Consider the following 15,600-nt stretch of genomic DNA (forward strand, 5'->3'; position numbering starts at 1 on the left):
TAAGTGTTGTAAATTAATGGTTTGGACGTTATAAATTACTGGTTGCAGTGTTGTTATTTGTTTTTTTTTTCTTTGCCTTATATTTAAATTCTTCTTCGATGTTCACTCTCCAGAATTTCAGGCACAAAAGAGCTCGCGCGCGACTTCCGTGTTCCTTATATACCTTGACAAGATGCCGGTGTGTTAATCATACCTTGACAAGATGCCGGTTTGTTAATCAAACGGCAACGATTTTTTGACTTAGCAGGAGACGATTTTTCCATTATAGCAAAATCAAATTGAACGATTTCTTAATTTTTATCGTAAATTGGCTTCTTTAACGATTTAATACGATATCCATTTTTATCATTTTAATAGTTTCTACAAGCTAAGACTAAACTCACACCTCCTTCATACTAGTTTTTAACTATCAATTAGTTTGAACAAAAAGGTAAAAGAGCCTAACTTCGTTTTATTTAATAACGTTTGTAATTTGGAATTGTAATATCCGGTAGAATTCCCTCTATATTTGAATCTGTTGTGCGATAAATGCTCGTGTCTTTACCCATCTACACGCCATGCCTACCCGGTGACTAGGCACAGCTCCGACCGCGTAAAACTCTACAATCGTGGAACATGCGTGTTCATCAGACGGCCTAGCCACCGTGGAGATGAAGATATTGGTCATGAACTACGTAGGGTTCAGATCGACCACTCCGTCCAATAATTTCTTGTTCTAGTACTTTCGAATAAACTTAACATGTGTGGCGGCACTCAACAGCAAATACCACCACTCGACACTAACTAGAGTCGGACGACGGCAGCGCAGTGGTTAGCGTCTTAGATTACGAACGTTTGGGACCCGGGTACGAATCCCGGCGACCGGAGTCCGATTTTTCTTCTACGCTTCAAAAACGAAAGAAAATCAGCAGTACCCCAGCAGCGACGTCTGCAGCTAGCAACAGCCTACAATTATCACGGACAACACTTACACCTCACATGTATAAAAGACCCAATTAGTGTACTGGCCTTATTACGCTATCGCGTCAACACAGTCTTATTTCTCTGTATTTCATATAGTTTTGGTATCGTCTTACCTAATCTAATTCCACTCATGTGCCATTCTTTTCTTTCTATTTACATCTTGTTTCTTCGTTTTTCGTTCCCTTTGGTACAAATTATAGCGAATATAAAATTATAAAATTATAGAATATAAACTATATCGCTTATTTTGTATTCATTATCACGTTCTCCATTAAAACATTAGCCTAATAACTATACTAATAACCATTTGAGTGCAGATTGGCAGCAGAACGTAACAGACTATGCACAGCATAATCAGAAGGCAGAAAGGCAGCACAGAAAGGCAGCAGATACTGCACAAATTCAGCTGTCATTTAAATAAGACCATTAAATTACTCTTATTATTATTATTATTATTATTATTATTATTATTATTATTATTATTATTATTATTATTATTATTATTATTATTATTATTATTATTATTATTATTATTATTATTATTATTATTATTATTATTATTATTATTATTATTATTATTATTATTATTATTATTATTATTATTATTATTATTATTATTATTATTATTATTATTATTATTATTATTATTATTATTATTATTATTATTATTATTATTATTATTATTATTATTATTATTATTATTATTATTATTATTATTATTATTATTATTATTATTATTATTATTATTATTATTATTATTATTATTATTATTATTATTATTATTATTATTATTATTATTATTATTATTATTATTATTATTATTATTATTATTATTATTATTATTATTATTATTATTATTATTATTATTATTATTATTATTATTATTATTATTATTATTATTATTATTATTATTATTATTATTATTATTATTATTATTATTATTATTATTATTATTATTATTATTATTATTATTATTATTATTATTATTATTATTATTATTATTATTATTATTATTATTATTATTATTATTATTATTATTATTATTGTAGACAAATAAATAATTTTCATAATACTTTTCTTATTATTAATAAATATATATTTATTATTTTATAGCATACATTTATGTATTAAAACATAAATTAACGTTAAGCACCCAATGCCTCAATTTCCAATTTCACAAATACAGTATACAGTCCGTTTTAAATGTATACGCGCGAATATTTCTCCAAGTATCAGAAATGCGATAAAATGTTTCCGATGAAAGTTGTTTGACTTCACGAGGGGAACTTAATAAGATGTTTCCATTTCTTGCTACGCTCTTCTTAAAGAGATTTCAATGCCAATGGATCATTTGGTTCAATAGTACTGCATATTTTTTTCTATTCCTCTCCTACGTTCGAAAAATGTACGAGCTTGTGTTGAAAAATGATTAATTTAAAAAATATTGCAGCTTTAATCTCCTACAGGTTATCGTATGAATTGACAAAGAAAGACAACGCGCGGTCTTTATGTTTACGTTTCCGCTGCCGTAAGATGACCAAAATACTGACGCGTGCGCTACACGCCACACGAACTCACCAAGCACATACAGACAAAATTCACTGAAGTAGTATCGATGGTAGGTCGGGTTATTTTTCTTGTTTTTCTTTTCTTTCTTTTTTTTTTTGCGAAAATCTTGAGAATTAGGGCTGAGCGCTGGTTACACGCGCATACAGGGGAAAATTGTTCAAAATATCCAATATTTGAAATGTCCAACATACCCAAAGATCATTGAAATCGGAGAGGAATTAGCTTTTCTACGAGATCAATATACAATTATCAATTATTCGTTCGTCTACTATATTTATAATTAAGTTGTTATTACTTGACACAAACGTCGTCGGTCGCCGGATTGAAAATGGAAACCCAACCCTCAAATGCGATACATTGATGATATTCGGTTTTAAATGAATTATAATTTATAATAGACATCCTTTGCCGCCTCGCAAATGCACGTTGTACACGGGGCCTTTCAGCTCGTCCGACCCCCGCCCCCCTCCATTTGTAGACAAAAGATAGAATAAGGTAACGAATACTGACGTATACGCTGGCGTAGACGCATAACTGTAGGCAAAACTACACTGTAATGGTACCGGCAGCTTGTCGCCAATATCTCAGAGACTAAGGCCGAGCGACGATATTATTGAAAAATATGTTGTAATTGAACAACTCTACTTTGAATGAAACTTTGAGGAAAAGATAAAGATCACTTAGAGTATCGTTTATGAGAGAAAACGACGACTTGCGATCAGTTGAAACAAGAATTCGAAACTCTCACAGAAAATCACTTATCTGATTTTAGAATAAAGAAGAAAATTATAGAGAAAGAAAATAAAATAGAAGGTGATTCATTTATATCCATCAAAGTAGATTCATTGAAATAATTTAGAGCCTTTTCTATAATGAAAAACAAGACGTTTCTTCCCTGCTTCCTATTACCTATTACTATTTTTTTATTAATATTTATTAATTACTATTGCTTATTTTACTATTACGTGGTATGTAGATATATTGACAAAAAACTTGCTTTTGCTGTAATTTCCTTACATTAATTTATATGTGACGCTAATAACGTTGTAGTTCTCGCGCCAATGCAATATGTCGAAAATAGTGGTACTGTATGAGATGCTTTGCGATGTTTAAATTTTGCTCGCAATACTTCCAAAGAGCCGCTATCGAGTTGTAGAAATATTTATTTATAGTTTTGAAGTATATATGACAGTACGATATACAATTTTACGCGCTTGAGATGAAAATATTAATCCGGGATGAAGGAGACGATCGTAAATTGGTTCTTCTGTTCATTTTTTCAATACAAGTTTCGTTTATCTTTGGCCAATTCCAATGGGCAATAAAAATTTTGCTTTCTTCCGTTTTTTTTTTCTTTTTCTACTGCTTATCAAACTCACTTGAAATGAATCCAAAAGCAATCTCTCGCAAGGCTTCACAAGGTTATTATAAATTTAAATCATACTGCTCGTTTGCTAAATAATATATTTATTTTGTATGCGATATTGTATCCAGTAACGGTACGTCTTTAAAACGGAAGGACTTAGGATAGAAACGCAAACGCCGTTTTAATTATGTCTAAATCTTGAAATCTAATTATCTAGTATATACTTTTCATCTTTGGAGATTTATAAGTGGGACGATTAATAGTTATAGTAAAAAGTACAAAGGTTTGCCTCGTATTCCGCTCAGTTCCTTTCTTTCGTCAACGAGGCTCGCGATCTGTCTGTTCGTGTCACAGAATGGATGTAAATAAATATTTTTATCCTTTCGACTTTGCTCTTTAAACAAGTCAAAGTGTTCCATAAAAATCACTACAAGTATTTAATGACTTGGTTACGAAATCTTGAACGGAACCAAGAAAGAAAAGAAAAGAAAAGAAAAGAAAAGAAAAGAAAAAAAAAGAAAAAGACCGTTCGTCATAAATGCAGGATGGCAGATTAACCGTATAGTAGCTATTTCTATATCGTTATAGTGATAGAGATGTTGGAATGAAAATTCTAAATCATTAGACCGATGCTCTTAAATAAGGTTTTCTCTTCGACGTAAAACAGCAAGATATGGATTTTGTAAATATTATAAATTTGGGATGTGTTTACCAGTAATTGATAATAAGGAAAAAGAAAAAAAAGATGGATAATAATGAGTGGAGATGACAAATAGAAATGCATCAAGGTCGCTGCATGCCATCAGTAACATTTTCAAGTACACGTGGTTAGATATCCAACGTTTTCAAAGCAAAAAAATGTTCAAAATTCGCATTCGAACAAAGTGAAGCAAAACTGAGGAGACGGAGATAAAATGTCATGTCGAATCGAATCGAGCCGAGCCGAGTTGCGTTGCATCCCGTTGCGGTATTTAATGAACTTTAACGATGCCTCCGGTACCATAAGCACCCGCAAGAAGCGACTGTGTACCGTAGAGAGAACCTCCTGGTCTTAGACCAAGACCTACGCCAAGACCTAATAAACCCGCGTTCGCGGTGAGTACGTTTGTGGCAGCTACCGTCTGACCTGCTAACAACGGTTGTCTCAATATGGGGGCACCTAACAGCGTAGCCTGCAAAATAAACGCATAATCTTAACTTAACGAATCGTATAATCGGTATAATATAGGGCAGTGTAGGGAGTATACTGAATTTAACGTAAGTAGGCAAGGGTTCAGGTTAAAGGAAAAAGAGAGATTGCACGGAACGAACCTGTGGACGAACGGCTATAGCGGGCGCGGCTGCAGTAATAACCGATGTTGGTCGTGTCAGCAAGGGAGATGAGACAACAGGCCGCGCGGCTGGGGCTGCAGCGACCGCTGTCTTGACCGTGATGCTAGGATCTTTCTGAACAACAGCGTTGAAACCGTTGACAGGATCGGCAGCATACGAGACCACTCGACGCGAACCATCTGGCTCTATTAAGCTATAACTACCTTGAACCACATCGCCATTACGAGTTTCCTCTTGCGCTTTGTTGTCACCTTTTATAAATTTTATTAATTTAATTTATTATTTAATTTATTATCAATTTATTCACGAGATACTAGCGTATCCCTATACCTTGATTTTCTCATTTATGTCTACAATGATATAGTATCGCGATCTCTTTTACAAAATCTCTTATTCTCTATTGAGCTAATTTAATTCACGAACGAAGAAGAAAGTCAAATTTTCAAGATTATTGTATCCTATTTCCTTTTCGTTGTTTATCTTTTTCGATATTTTATATACTTGACATGGTATCTAACGGCTGACTTCGAATCAGCTTTCACGATAAGGCAAATAAATACCCGTAAGACCATCGGCTACGCTGTAACTGAAGCTATATTGCGGATTTGGATCAAAATTTTCGGTTCTGACGACAGCAGCCGCAGCTTGTGGAAGTGCTGCTGCCACTGTGGCCCCAGTGGGAGCAATTATTCCTGCGCTCGGCCCGATTATTCCCGCATGGACGACAGTTAGGACCGTAGCCAAATATCCAATGATCTGTATATGAAAAACAAATTGATCAAACAATGTTCTTGCATGTATATACAAATCTGTATGAGGTCTAAGATCTTTTTCACCAGAGGCGATTCGTGTATCGCGATACCGATGTAACATTTTTCATTATGAAAGCGTTCACGCGATGGTTCTATAACGAACAATAATATATAGTCTTTGTTTGTCGTAAACGCGCGCACATCTCCAAGAGATAAACTGAAATCTGAATGAGAAACAAGACTAAAATGCCAACTTTTTATCTACATATATCGCAGTGTACATGTTAGATTGATTTAAAAAGAAACAAAAAAACGATTACCTTACAATCCATGATGATGAAAAAGTCAACGACGTTCTGAGACCTCTGTAATAACTGGATACCGTAGCTTTTCGCTAGCGAGGATTTTATACTCTTTGCCATCGGTAGACCCCGCCCTCAACTTTTCTTCGCAGGCACTTTACCCCACTGCGTCGAACTTACTCTTCAGTGAATGTAATAGATCAAGTTGTCTTTGTCATAGCTGAGAGTAAAGTTGCTGTTTCCTATGAACTTTTCAATCTAATTAAACGTCTAATTAAACGTTTACGATCAACTCGTTCACTCTGTCTGTTTCAATTTATTTTTCTATATTAAAACATGTTCTACAAAATGCTTCTACGCTCGCAAGGAAGCACGATTGAATCACTTATGCGACATTTTATTTAAAATTAATTTTTATTTCGATATGTGTAGAAACAAGTGCTTACATAGTGCAAGTATGGCTATTGAAAGCCTGAAAGTTTTCTCGAACCATTGTTATGCATTAACCGTAATTGTTATTACGTATGTATATATTGTGCAGTCTATCTTATGTTAAAAGAGTAAATTTCGCAAATATCCATGGATCAGTTGTACGTGGATCTTATCTTATGATCTTATGACGTAACGAATTTGATAAAAATAGGAATTATCATATTCGATATCGTTATTCGTTTCTTCCTATTTAAAAAAATCAATTTTTGTACCTATAATATGTATCTATACCTACGTCAACGGCGTGTAGATGGTAACTTATGATGTAATTTGAATTTGATCAAAAAATTACGATATTTGATATTAATCGAGCCGTTGAGCATCGATTAGAAGACTCGGTGAGAATTATAGTTTCTAATAAAATATCAGATTATATTATCCTAATTATGGTAAGATGACTGGATAACTAGATTACCGAAGAAGAAATACAATACATTCGGCATACTTTGTAAGCACAAGATCACACTGGTTAGTTGATACTAATGTGAGCTAATAATTGATATCGTTGCGACATTGAGCTACGAAATCTTGGAGTCGTGGTAAGCGGTGATCGCAGAAGAGATGGATCGCGTAGACAGTATACTGCTCACGCGTTTCGTTCATATGGGTCACGTAACTCTAGGAGTGCTTCAAGGAGCTGTGTGACATCGAGCTCTCAATTTGCGTAACTGTATAGCATCTATCTCGATCTAATCTGCTACGTATATATTTATTCATCTATAATATGTATAAGTACGATATACAAGTACGACCAATAATAGTTCGATACACGTTGCATAGGTCTGTGCGCGCACGCGCGCGCGCGCACACACACAACACACACACACACACACACACACACACACACACACACTTAGTCGTGTGTTATACGTGCATTTGAACGAGTGCAAATAACGCCACCGACGAGATATAGATCCTCGTTTGTGGTAACGCGTTCCTTCGGTTACCAACAGAGTGGTTCAAGAGCGATAAACTGTTTTTTGGTCAATCAGAAGTAGGGATTTTCTCTGGTAGATGTGGGTATAGAAGAGCATCAGCTACTTCGTTTTACTTACATTCAGCCACATTCTGAGGACCCTCTGATTCTCTTACTATGTTCATATCACATGCGACATCATCGATTCGATGGCTTCGAACAATGGTTTGAATTAAAACTAAAGTCTCGCACGAAATTACAAATAAAGTATAGAGCAAGCTATTCTATAAAATTTGTGTATACTTGTTGAAAATACTTCGGAAGGCAAAATACTTCGGAAAATACTTCGTTATACACTATCAAAAAAAAGAAAAAGCCAATCCACAATTTCAGAAATCATAATGATGAACCCTACGGTTTAATAACGTTTAATCGTAACGGTTTCATGAGTTTTCCAATTATATAAAAGTATATTGTTTGCTACACAATTTATAATTGGATCACATGCAATTAGTAATTGTGTCTACAACGAATACTAATGTTTGTGCAGGTTTCATCATTTGCGTCTTCTGGCACATGAAAATATACCCGAATCACCTGCTATGCATTCTTCTTTCGCAAAATGTTCTTACGAATCTTTGATCGTTATGCGGAGAGCAGGCAAACGGCAAAAGGGAGCTTTAGAAAAAACATCAACGCGGTAAACTAAAGACCGATATTAAAATATAGATTAGGGAAAGGAATGAAAAAGAAAGAAAGAGAAGAAAATGGGATATTATGTAAAACATGAGACGTTGTACGTTATACATTGCTTTATATGCTTGAATTATAATTTCATTTAATAACAATTATTGCCTCGTAATTATAATTTATTAGTGTACTGCTATCGAAGAAAGGGACGGCAGAGAGAAAGGACAACGATTTCGATCGTTTGTTAGAAAATGTTCGATTCGCCTTAGAGTACAGGAAAACCTACGATATCGTCCGCGGCGGTAAAATGACTAACAACATGAGAATCGGTTGAATCATTCGTGAGAATTTCAATTGCCATAAGTCGGTAAATGCAGCAACAGTAAGAATGTTGGTCACCCAGGGTGTGTCCATCAAAGGATACAGCCTAAGAAGAAGAAAGTATCGTCTTTTAATCGTATCGTATTAATTCTGTACGTGTTGTTGTCCGCGAGTGCTGTTGATATTTGTATTAAGATCATTCTGTACGATATGTAGCAAAAAAAACGGCATTCGCGAGACAAGTTATGGCGAGAAATGTAGCAATATAAAAAATTACAGTCAAGTTCGTACCATCTTTTCCATCCGATAAGAGATGATTTTGGAAATAACGGAGTCAGTTCTGCGACACAAGCTAAAATTGTTGGTAGTAACGAATTTCCTCAGGTTCAACTGGCGTACGTTAAAAATTTCTTTCTTTCTCGTTGCTGATTCGCTCTAGTCGGTAATGTTAAACGAAGTCGCGTAATAAAAGGCTAAGGACATAGTAAGAAACATCGGTACCAAACCCAGAATGATATAAACATTAGAATGTATGGAAACACGAGACAGCACGCACGTGCCAATGGCGATCAAAATTCTATTCAAGATAATTTACGTCATGTTATAACATAACACGGCTTTGTGATAAGCTCGTGCATCGATGGCTGGAACAGCGTAATAAACAAGTGCTATCAAATAAGAGATAATGTAAATAATACTTGCAAATATTACTATGTTAGCACGCGAAAAATTTAGGGAAGTGAACACGCTATCACACTGTTCAGTCACTTTACTGTTTTCACACGGTTTCCAGTCTTAATAAAAGAGATGTTGATATCGTCGCTCTTGTTCTTGTTCTTGCTCTTGTTGTTGCAATTCCTTCCAAACTCGAACAATTTGATCATTAGAAACGCAAACTTTAAAACAAAAGCATTTCATATTCAGTCGCGCGTTAAGGTTTTCATGTCCTCGCTTATTTGCTATTTCCTTTTCCGATCTATCCTCTGTTCTAAACGTATCTGAAAAGTATTACATGACGCCGTCAACTTCCTTTCACTCGATACTTGTCGAAATTGCTCGAATGATCGACCTTGCAATAATCTAATTTTCCTACATACATATGTACACTGTACATGTATGTCAAACCAAATGAAATTACAAAGAGGGGAAAAACATAGTAGCGTATGTAGGAGAAGCGACTTAGTAGGAAACGGATTCCGGATGAGTAAACCGGATAAGTAAATTAATATTCATTGAATATTTACGCGTGTGCGTGTCAATGGAAAACATTGAAATGAACTGAGTAGATTCGCCTGAAATTATTATGTCAAGTTTAATCTCAGTCTGAGCGCAATAGCACATTCCAACATTCCCAACTGTCCCAATTCTCTCAAAATGTTATATGCTCGTGTTTTTTAAATGAAACAAAGGTGAAAGTGCCATAATAGTTTGCACGCACTCCACGAATTGTTACAAAACATAAGAATGAAAATGCGTGTATTGTTTATCGCATGATACTTACTTCCGATACAGGCCATACGACAGGTCGCGTGCCAGATACGTTACCGTTACCAAGCATATCGTGTAGAGTTATCGTCAACGTATTTTTGAAATTACAACGACTTTGATGATCGTTGATGCCATCGACGTTATCGAAGCGACATTTTCGTATAAACGCTCCGTTCGATACCGCATTATTATTTTGATGAGTACAGTGCACCAATACACAAGCGATATAAAGCAACGTTATCGCGACCCCTGACGTAAACATGTGTAGTTGATCAAATTTCAAATCTAATTCGATGTATATGTGTATCTACGAGATAGTGATTATTTCTACCGAGTTTATGGCACAATTTCGAATGTCTCTATGCTAGGCAAACGCGCACTAGTGACCGAGATCTTTTTTCTCATTTTCTTTCCTTTCCACTTTTCATGGTAATTCTCCATCAGTCGTTATATGTTAGTCGAGTTTCCTCACTCTATCTAGATCGTCTATCCCCGCTTATCGTTTCCCGATCTTCTGGCTTAGCTATTCGTCTTTCCCTCTCACCAGTGTATCACGACAATTATTTGTTTCCCAGAAAATGGAGAGTTCGTTATTTTAGCGTTTTGTGCGTTGCTTATAAGTCTTGTTGCTTTTAAGTCACACACACACACACACACACACAAAAGTTGTTCGATACATTTAAATAACTTTCAAACGTAAGTCATAACTTAAAAATCGTAATTTGATCTAAATCGTTTACGTCGAGAGATGCCTCTTCGAAAATGGAAAAGTTCTTATTTAGCAGACGCTTTAGTCCGATTTTATTACCAATTCTATTACAATTTATTTACTCAAAAGTTGTTCGATACATTTAAATAAAGTTGTTCGATACATTTAAATAACTTTCAAACGTAAGTCATAACTTAAAAATCGTAATTTGATCTAAATCGTTTACGTCGAGAGATGCCTCTTCGAAAATGGAAAAGTTCTTATTTAGCAGACGCTTTAGTCCGATTTTATTACCAATTCTATTACAATTTATTTACTCGTCTATCTATTCATCCATTGGTTAATCTCTCCATCTACCTACGTATGTATGAATCAAGAAAATTTGGCAGGTTGATGTAACGTAAGCTTTACGTGGATATGTTTACAATTAAGTGGATCGTTTCTAATATGGTATAATACGTATAATAGCTTTCGTCTTCTTCGAATCAATATCTTCGTAATCGTTGTAAGGAATCCAACAGATGGCAAAAGGTTGTTTAACGGGATATGTTTTCAACGAACAACTGACTCGAATGCATCGAAATCGATGAGAATTTACGAATAACAACGAACAAGCGAAGTACGCGATCAACGTTAAATCCGGATGTAATCGATAATATACCGATTATACAGGGTGGTTGGTAACTGGTGGTACAAGCGGAAAGGGGTTGATTCTACGCGAAAAAAGAAGTCGAAAATATAGAATAACATTTTTTTTATTTTTTTCTTTTTTTTTTTAATTTTTCCATCGAGACAACGATCTACAGTGAGATCCGTTATGACGAGACGTGATAAAGTACAGGCGTACCGAGCGAAAATTCAAAGTCGATTTTCTCGAAAACAAAGTCTCAAACGAAAAATTTTTATTCTATATTTTCGACTTCTTTTTTCGCGCAGACTCACCACCAGTTATCAACCACCCTGTATAATTCGACAATAGACGTAACGTAATAATAAAATTAGAAAAGCGATCGATCGAAGATAAATTAATATAACATATGCAGAATCGTTACGTAATCATTTCTCGCTCACTGAAATTCCCCAACAAAGGAAAACCTCTTCCTGCACCATGCATGGACATGACCGCTATTAGCTACATCGCACTTACTATATATAATATATGTACACGATATTGAAACCGGTGAAGAAACAAAGAACAATTTCTGTAAAGAATTTCACCGGAAGTAGTGGCTGAAATGGTTTCAACTTGTAGCGATAACACGTGATAGGTACACGTCTACGTTTCAGGGCTCCGACAAAAGTTTCATTGTATTGGGTTGGCAACTAAATGATTGCGGATTTTGTCAATAGGTGGTATTGACAAAATCCGCAATCACTTATTTACCAACCCAATATTTGTACCTTTTAATTGGCATGCATAATACATATACTCCAACGCAACCATATATATGTACTGATTGTACATATAGATATCATATATAACAAAATGCTTACCTCTGTATTTTGCTTGATTAACTTTTAATAGTTTGATCATAACACATGATCCTCCCTTTTCGTTATGTCCGTCACATCAGTGATCCGTCTCGCTACATTGGTATCCTCTTTCAAACTTACAATACAGGCAATAGAAATCGTATAATTCTATGTAGACGAAAGGTTTGTTTGATTCGTTGCTTAGCAACTAATTGAATGCATAATAAGGGACATGTTGTTAATCGTCGAATTTCTCTTTTCAAAATTAAAACATTTTCTTGCACCCTGCTGTAGCGGAGCAGCCTAAGAATAAATATTGTCTTCTATTTAGTGATAAGTACGTTTTATGGATCGGTTGCCGAGAAATATTCATGCCTTCCATCCAAAAGATCCGGCTCATGGTACGCTAAATTATGATATTGGAGCTCTTAACAGACGTCAAAAATGCAATTTAAATTCAAGAAAATGTATCGAGAGAAAGAAAAATGAAATTTATTTGAGAACACATCCAGAAATCAAAGGATTAGTTTCGATTTTACTTAGGTAAACTAATTTCTTTCCAATTTTGTCACTTTTACGCAAAACCATGAAAATATATATACATATTAGAAAACGCAACAGCTTCGTCTCAACATTGCAAGTTATTTTCCATACATATGTAGATACGTATTGCACTCACGATGCCCGATGAATGTTCATGAAAATATAGGTGACTTTTTCAATAGACCACGTCATCAGATAGTTGTAGATCTTCTAGAGTACTTTCTGCATACTGAACAACGATTCACGTTTGAAAACGAATGTCAAGCATTAACAGCCGTTCAAGTGGATGATACTGAAATTTGAAGTCATGACGAGCAATACGTGCATCCTGCAAACTATAGATAACGTAACTTTTGTTTATTTTATATTTTGCCTTTTTTTATCGAAAAGAATTTTATTTGAGCCGTCGCTATATCCGGGAGCATCTGCTATCTATAAGATATCTTCTACCTATAAGAATACATTTACAAATCGAATCTTTTAGATAACCTACCAAATCGATCGTTAATCGTTCTAAAAAAAAACATTGTTTTACATTGCGTAGCTCGTCGTTTTGTATGCATTATTTTTCGACATCTCTGTGTTACAAGTATAATTAAATCAAATAATCGTCAAGTTGTTGAAAAACTACTTTATACATTATTAATTCGTCTGTTCCTATTACGTTTCTAACTCATCCAGTGTCGATTCGATTCTACGTATGTCTGATTGTGAATATTGATTTCAACCATTTTCAGGTTAATTAAATTGCTAACAACGATAGTTGGCACACAATATACTTTTGTGAAATTTCCGGTTATTTACAGGGAAGGGAAACTTGCGATTGCTATTAGCGTTCAATGAGTACTGACCAGTCAGTGAGTTTCCGGCATCGACGACTACATACTTACTTGGAATTACGCCGTTGATTAGCATTTCTCGATCATTAACCGTTCGTTATAAACTATTATTTTCTGTAACATTTGTAACAATTACAATTTTCTACTATGGTTGCAATTGTTCTTTGACATTGAAAATCTTATATGTAGCCGCGTTGCCTCATTACCGTTATATCTAAGCAGACTCGATCTTCGATCAGTCTGACCGAAATTTATGACCATCGTTTCTTTCATTACTTACAATTTCTACGTGTCGTCATTCTATGGCTAACCCGTAACTCTATTACAGTGCTCGATTGCGTAACTGCAAATTTTCGTTTATGTGTAATTGCATAAAAATAAAGCTCTAGGTATGCAGGCAACGGATGTATGCTGTTGACTGTGCAGTACTGTGCACTGTGCATGGTGCGTATGAGCGCGCGCGCGCGCGCGCATCTGCCATGTACATGTCATTCTGGGTACGCAACATACAATTATCGCGGAGGTTTATCTTATTTATCAAGGCTTATCGCATGTTGCACAACATATAGATGAACTAAACAATTATATAACGATGAAAAAGGTTATGGTCACATGCAATAGTAGATACACGCATGTACACCACATTCGTTTATATAAATAAAATTTGATTAAAACTTGATAATCATATCTATGAGTTAGATATGAAGAAAATCTTTAAACATATGAAATGTGAAATTTTTACAATCATTTACAGTTATTTACGTAGAAATTATTAATAACGTTATTTGGGTATTTTCTTGGCCACACACTGTCACACCCATAATTTCGGTAAATAGGATAATTAGAAAGAAATTAATGGTTAGCTACTACAACCAAGCCAGAAAAAGTTTCGTTACTTATATCGATTACTGTAATAAGATTTCGAACAGAAACATTGAAGTACATAGTTACATATGTGTGTAAGGATGTACGTATGTTCTTGTATACGTTCGTGGTACATGTTTTGTTGCTGAGAAGCGTCAACTGGCGATGAGAACCAAGGGCCGAGAACGGCGAGAACCAAAGAGGTTACGAGAACGAACGAGGATACTCGAAAGCAGCCGAAGTGCCGCGTGGTACACGAAAAGAATTGCTGCGCCCTCAGTCGTGACTCGATCGTCGCGGTGAGTCGTTTGTAGTCGTTTATAAACTATCGTTATCCTAAAATTGATTGAATTTTTGTATATTATTATAATTGTGCGCACAATTTTCATATTTCTTTCGATAATCAACGTTAATTCTTTTGTTGAAAGATGGCAAATATGATTACAAGTGAGAATAATTGTCCAAGGAACAGAGAAACGGAGCGTAGCTTGACAGTCGGTCACGAAGCGATCGATTTTGAAAGGAACGCCGTTCTTCGAAAATACGGAACCAATCGATCGTACGCTAACCTTAGAGAGTAGAAGACCGAATAAATGGATACCTAATACGAAACGCATCGAATCAGTGATTGTATGTTTATAAGTGGCAATGAGGACGCGCGGTTTGGATCGATCAAAGAATTAGAATAGTTCTTTCTCTCTCCCTCTTTCTCTCTCTCTCTCTCTCTCTCCCTCTTTCATCTCTTTCCCCTTATTTCCCATCTCTCCCTCCCTCCCTTCCTTCGGAAGAGAATGAAAGTGTGCTAGAAAAAACGTGACATCGAGTGCATTGATCGTGATTTCCTTTTCCTTTACGTATTTCGTGTATAACGTGTGTTACGACACGTATGTGCGTTATTTCTAATATATACGTGTATGCGCCTGTGCGTGTGCATGCGCGCGCGCGCGCGAGCTCCGGCGATGTCAGAAGTTCATCGCATGA

The 15,600-nt window shown here is 35.2% G+C and overlaps 2 protein-coding genes and 2 pseudogenes across 2 annotated transcripts; 1 reads left to right on the top strand and 3 right to left on the bottom strand.

Moving 5' to 3' along the window:
- Nucleotides 1-3,979: 3,979 nt before the first annotated feature.
- Nucleotides 3,980-7,570, bottom strand: LOC100740594 (cuticle protein 19.8). Its single transcript, XM_003491919.4, has 4 exons — nucleotides 6,303-7,570; nucleotides 5,791-5,986; nucleotides 5,210-5,481; nucleotides 3,980-5,070 (listed from the first exon to the last, which is right to left on the bottom strand). The coding sequence occupies exons 1-4, from the start codon at nucleotides 6,402-6,404 to the stop codon at nucleotides 4,870-4,872; spliced, it is 771 nt and encodes a 256-aa protein (XP_003491967.1). The 5' UTR covers nucleotides 6,405-7,570; the 3' UTR covers nucleotides 3,980-4,869.
- Nucleotides 7,571-7,620: 50 nt separating this feature from the next.
- LOC105681179 lies at nucleotides 7,621-9,817 on the bottom strand (annotated as a pseudogene).
- A 67-nt stretch (nucleotides 9,818-9,884) lies between these two features.
- LOC105681186 lies at nucleotides 9,885-10,846 on the bottom strand. Its single transcript, XM_012389214.3, has 2 exons — nucleotides 10,205-10,846; nucleotides 9,885-9,995 (listed from the first exon to the last, which is right to left on the bottom strand). The coding sequence occupies exons 1-2, from the start codon at nucleotides 10,451-10,453 to the stop codon at nucleotides 9,933-9,935; spliced, it is 312 nt and encodes a 103-aa protein (XP_012244637.1). The 5' UTR covers nucleotides 10,454-10,846; the 3' UTR covers nucleotides 9,885-9,932.
- A 1,873-nt stretch (nucleotides 10,847-12,719) lies between these two features.
- Nucleotides 12,720-13,261, top strand: LOC112213390 (annotated as a pseudogene).
- Nucleotides 13,262-15,600: the final 2,339 nt, after the last annotated feature.

Source organism: Bombus impatiens, unplaced genomic scaffold (assembly GCF_000188095.3).
Source record: "Bombus impatiens unplaced genomic scaffold, BIMP_2.2 scf_0640, whole genome shotgun sequence".
NCBI lineage: Eukaryota > Metazoa > Arthropoda > Insecta > Hymenoptera > Apidae > Bombus > Bombus impatiens.